The sequence below is a fragment of the Ylistrum balloti genome, unplaced genomic scaffold (genome assembly GCF_031769215.1).
Source record: "Ylistrum balloti isolate Yb309-2 unplaced genomic scaffold, AGI_CSIRO_Ybal_v1 Utg370980, whole genome shotgun sequence".
In the NCBI taxonomy this organism is placed as follows: Eukaryota; Metazoa; Mollusca; class Bivalvia; order Pectinida; family Pectinidae; genus Ylistrum; species Ylistrum balloti.
In genome coordinates, this window is record NW_026782549.1 from 79,046 (window position 1) to 85,045 (window position 6,000).

A 6,000-nucleotide genomic window follows, 5' to 3' on the forward strand; every position below is an offset into this window, starting at 1 on the left:
GCAAATCAGGGTTAAACAGAGGGAAACGGAAATACAAATATGTTCAAAGATTAATTTCATACCCATCAAAATTACATGTCAGTAGATAGTGACCATAAACAGACGGACTAGTACAGATGCATTTACCAAGTAACATTCTGCTTTTAAAGAGTTTGTCCGATACTTTTGTGGATTTTGTAAAGCTGGTTGATGTCTGTTTTTGTAGCCAGTTAATTTGTAGTAATGTCTGTTTTTGACCCCAGCGTTTTGTAGTGCTGTCTGTTTTTGTCCTCAGTTATTTTATAGTAATGTCTTATAGTAATAGTTTTCTGTGGTGGTATCTGATTTTGTCCCTATAGTTTTCTGTGGTGGTGTCTGATTTTGTCCCTGGTTTTCTGTGGTGGTGTCTGATTTTGTCCCTATAGTTTTCTGTGGTGGTGTCTGATTTTGTCCCTATAGTTTTCTGTGGTGGTGTCTGATTTTGTCCCTGGTTTTCTGTGGTGGTGTCTGATTTTGTCCCTGGTTTTCTGTGGTGGTGTCTGATTTTGTCTATAGTTTTCTGTGGTGGTGTCGGATTTTGTCCCTATAGTTTTCTGTGGTGGTGTCTGATTTTGTCCCTGGTTTTCTGTGGTGGTGTCTGATTTTGTCTATAGTTTTCTGTGGTGGTGTCTATAGTTTTCTGTGGTGGTGTCTGATTTTGTCCCTATAGTTTTCTGTGGTGGTGTCTGATTTTGTCCCTATAGTTTTCTGTGGTGGTGTCTGATTTTGTCCCTATTTTTCTGTGGTGGTGTCTGTTTTGGTCCCTAGTTTTCTGTAGTGATGTGTGGTTTTGTATCTAGTTTTCTATAATTTTGTCATCTCTGTTGTTCCTAGCTTTCGGGTAATTTTAGGGATGGGCAATAATATCCCAATAGTCAATATATGGCTGTATCTATCTAGTGAAAATTTACTACAATTAAATGTTCAGTATTGCAATATACTGCAACAACCTGCTTTAACACTTACAATTATTTAACCGCAGACCTTTCAACATATGATAACTTTATATTTTTATAGAAACCCAAATTCAACATCCTTCGTGTGTTCTTAATTAAAACTTGTACGGTATTGCAAAGTTCAAAATTATATAGTTTTTAATACATCACACATTTAATAATCTACTGCTCCCTCATATAAACGCTTGTTTCAAAAATAATTTCAGTATACCAAAATACAATATAGATTGTGACATCGCAATATCCCTTTGAATGTCGCAAGTCTTGCAATATAAAAACATTTCCAATATACTTTCCCTTACTTAATTTGATCGTATCATGATTTGCAGCCTGAGTAGAACGTGGACGAATAACTAAGAACAAGACTTTTGTTTTTTGTATACACTGAATTATTATTATCTTGAAAAGTTATGAAAAAAGTAGGAGTAATTTTTATCGTTTTTGACCAGACTCGATCATCATCAAAGTAGCTCTTTCCAGGTCCATCTAATGCTTCATCCCTTCTTCGCTTCGCAATACCCACTCCCCAGTAACTGGAAGTTTATGTCCAATAGGACAGTTCTTTATTTTACAGATGTAATTCCCGGCGGTAAAGTGTCGCAGTGTTTTGTAATTGCTTTGAGGCGTTATGGGTAAAACAATTTGAGATATTAAGCCAGCTCCATGGCGACAGTCGACACTAAGGAACAAACATTGGTTGAGAAGGTCTTTGAAATTACTGAAGAACTGATATAAGGAATTGGAAACATCTATTAGATGGCTTTTATTCCGAGTATTATACATTTTCGAATAATCTGCTTCGGTTCTTGTGACATTTCAAAATCAATGATCATTATTTATAGATAACGAGTTAAATTTTGTGCGGTCTATTTTTTAAAGCATATTCGTTTTAATGAAACTCAAAACAGAACTAAAACCAAGCTCGGCGGAGTACCAGATGCACAACCAAAACGGAGGGCCAATAAAATTACTTTGAAATTATACTGTCTATATTCAATGAATAAAAGTATCCTTACTGTATGTCTTTATAAGAAACTACTGCCTGTTCAAGAAAAGAAAGTATAATGTCTCTATTTCTATAAGAAATTATACTGTCTCTATATGAAATTATACTGTCGTTGTTTCTATAAGAAATTATACTGTCTCTATTTCCACAAGAAATTATACTGTCTCTGTTTCTATCAGAAATTATACTGTCTCTGTTTCTATAAGAAATTATACTGTCTCTGTTTCTATAAGAAATTATACTGTTTCTGTTTCTATAAGAAATTATACTGTCGTTGTTTCTATCAGAAATTATACTGTCGTTGTTTCTATCAGAAATTATACTGTCTCTATTTCTATCAGAAATTATACTGTCGTTGTTTCTATCAGAATTATACTGTCTCTATTTCCACAAGAAATTATACTGTCTCTATTTCTATAAGAAATTATACTGTCGTTGTTTCTATCAGAATTATACTGTCTCTATTTCCACAAGAAATTATACTGTCTCTGTTTCTATCAGAAATTATACTGTCTCTGTTTCTATCAGAAATAATACTGTCTCTATTTCTATAAGAAATTATACTGTCGTTGTTTCTATATGAAATTATACTGTTTCTGTTTCTATCAGAAATTATACTGTCTCTATTTCTATAAGAAATTATACTGTCTCTGTTTCTATCAGAAATTATACTGTCTCTGTTTCTATCAGAAATTATACTGTCTCTGTTTCTATCAGAAATTATACTATCACTACTTCCATCAGAAACTCTACTGCCTGTATTCCCATACAAAAGGAACCACACTCTCAGTATTTCTAAACGATTCATTTCTGTGTTTATTTACAAGTTTTATTTCTACATGGTTGTCTCTATATCCTGTATCGTGTTTATTTTTTACATAATGCGTGTATATACTTATATAAACACATTTACCTATGTATGGAGACTTCTGTGAGTGCATGTCACATCAAATAGGAAAATTCCTTTTGTGTACTACTTTTGATTTAGAACCTTCCGCGTGCCTACTTATTTCTGTAAATTTATCAATGTACCACCGTTAACGAGGGAACCTTCCGCGTGCCTACTTATTTCTGTAGATTTATCAATGTACCACTCTTAACTAGGGAACCTTCCGTGTGCCTACTTATTTCTGTAAATTTATCAATGTACCACTCTTAACAAGGAACCTTCCGTGTGCCTACTTATTTCTGTAGATTTATCAATGTACCACTCTTAACGAGTGAAACTTCCGCGTGCCTACTTATTTCTGTAGATTTATCAATGTACCACTCTTAACGAGTGAAACTTCCGCGTGCCTACTTATTTCTGTAAATTTATCAATGTACCACTCTTAACTAGGGAACCTTCCGCGTGCCTACTTATTTCTGTAGATTTATCAATGTACCACTCTTAACAAGGAACCTTCCGTGTGCCTACTTATTTCTGTAGATTTATCAATGTTCCACTCTTAACGAGTGAAACTTCCGTGTGCCTACTTATTTCTGTAAATTTATCAATGTACCACTCTTAACGAGTGGAACTTCCGTGTGCCTACTTATTTCTGTAGATTTATCAATGTACCACTCTTAACTAGGGAACCTTCCGCGTGCCTACTTATTTCTGTAAATTTATCAATGTACCACTCTTAACGAGTGAAACTTCCGCGTGCCTACTTATTTTATTTGTTTCTTTTTTACTTTTTTTTGTATCCACTGAGAAAACTTAGGAATGAGGTTTCGTTGAACATATTTTCGCAGATGGAAAGGTTAATTCTTGTGAAGCGGTCAGCATATCGAATGTTCAAAAAATGATAGTTGAACTAAAGCATTATATGGTTTTAAACTTAGCTGTATGTTTGTTCGTTTTTTTAAAGTTAATTAGTAGACTCACCACTTCAAACCAAGTCCCACTTGACCTGAATTACCTTTAACATTATATCATTCCTTCGAAATTTACGAACAGAGGGACTATTTTTATTTTTATTATTATTTTAAATTACCTTAATCAAACCGTGAAATTAAAACGAATTGGTTGTAAATTACACCAAAATCTATGTTATGGTAAAAGACAACTATATGTAACTTATGAATGTAAATGATGTATAGATATTGTATCATACAAATTTATCGTAGACAGAACGTTAAAACTTCTAATTTAAAATAATAGCTGGTTTTCTATGTTTGACATTCATGTTTCGATATTTATACAATTCCTTGAATAATTCAAAGAATTGAATAGCTCAAAATACTCAAGTCCTCACTAAATTGTCTAAAACTATTAGTTCTTAATGTAATATTAACAACCGTTACTGGTGAGTATCATGGAAAAAACTTAATGTTTTTGGTGAAAGTTATGTTTCCTTTATGTTTCTATTTTAAAATAACCCCGTTAAATTGGAGTTTTAATCAAAATAAATATTAAGGACTCTTGTCATCAAATTTGGTTATAATAAAGTAAAAGTTTTCTTTGAAGATGGGATCGCAAACAGTGGGTGCCGGGAGACGCCCCTCTTCTAGGAGGAAGAGAGTGTTGTAAGGAGGGGGTAATGCAAGTAAAGCGGTGAAAAATCTGGTCATGATTATCTGATCCGGGATCATTGACACAGCTCTCTGTCGCCTGGCTTGCCTCCCTCAGTATACCCCCTCCCTTCTCCGAGGTGTACAACTTGTAGGAATATGATACCACCTGCCACCGGTCGGGTTTAGGGGGTCATAGATATCGGGGCTGGAGAAACCCATTATCTTTTTAAAATAGGGGAACAGAAGGGGGTAAAAAAGAAACGCATGTGAAATATATGTGCATGGATGTGTGTCCTCTGTGAAGAGGGGGATTGAAAAGACTCAATATATGTGTACATGCATGTCTCTGGAACGACGCACGCACAGTTGTGTAATAGAACGCACGCCGCTACCGTGTAATTTGTGTGTTCTGTTGTCGCGTTGAATGATCACATTTTAGTTCAACCATTGCTTGACAAAGTAAAATCATTTTCTTCCTAGGACAATGGCGCACTGTCAGTGCTTTATTATGTGTAAATGTCAAATATATTTGTAATCGGCACAGGATCACCACTATTCATTATCGTTCTGATCATCACTTGACCGCTCCCTATTCGCAAGGATCCAATTGGTACCCCACTGGTCATTCGACGTGGGTTCTAACGAGCTCGTGTCATCGTGGGGATGTCCACTACTGGTCATCGTAAGTCACGCCAAATTAACTCTGATATTGGGGATGGCGAACATTATTGGTTTTACATTGGCTGAGAATCCGGAGTGATTTATCACACATTTGGGATTGTCTATGCCTTGTATATAGACTTACCATATCTAATTAAATCATACAATGAATTCATTTTTTCTGAGGACATGATAAACGAAATTACTTGAGTTTGGCTGGTGTCAACAGAGGAATAAGTAACCAAAATTATCTGTACCACGTATACACTTGACGTCCCCTGCAAGCTGTTAGGAAAGCCCCATCTACCGAGTGAAATCATTGTAAATGATTCAAAATAGCAACAAATCACTGTTGCTTGGCCCTAATTTCCATGTGCTGTGATGCTTCCAAGTAAAGTAGCCTAATCGACATTACACGACCGACTACCAATGATACCGACTCTCAAATTTGGAAAGGCCATGTGTTTATTTTAAAGTTTAAAACAATAGAAATAGCAAAACGTCAACTTACCAGGTTCGCCTTACATGATTCCTTGCAAATACTTTCAATAGACTGTCCGTGAACACATTGTAACATCCATAGAATCCAAAGGGGTACACAAAATACAAATATATCGGACATCGCGGGTAACGTTACAACACCATAGTGATGCAAGTCTACTTCCTAAGTGACTGTAGGACCGAGACCGTCAGCATCAGATACACCGAACGCTTACTACAGCTTTACTACGGGTCGAGAGCGCGCCAGATTATACACGGGCTGCCTGCTCTGTGTGAGGGGAGGGGTGGTACGGCTCTAGCTCCCACGGTCCCTCCTACCAGTGACGGTGTCTCCAGTTTCTATTGGGAACTCCACTTACA

General features: G+C 35.9%; 1 protein-coding gene across 1 annotated transcript in view; it reads right to left on the minus strand.

The window, feature by feature from the left end:
* The window catches only part of LOC132559852 (proto-oncogene tyrosine-protein kinase ROS-like), a gene marked incomplete at its 3' end in the record, with an annotated part of 83,480 nt that extends 77,719 nt beyond the window's left edge, over positions 1-5,761 (minus strand). Inside the window, exon 1 of the mRNA XM_060224481.1 lies at positions 5,651-5,761. Within this exon, the coding sequence (XP_060080464.1) occupies positions 5,651-5,761 (111 nt within the window). The remainder of the gene's footprint in view (positions 1-5,650) is intronic.
* Between the last annotated feature and the right edge of the window lie 239 nt (positions 5,762-6,000).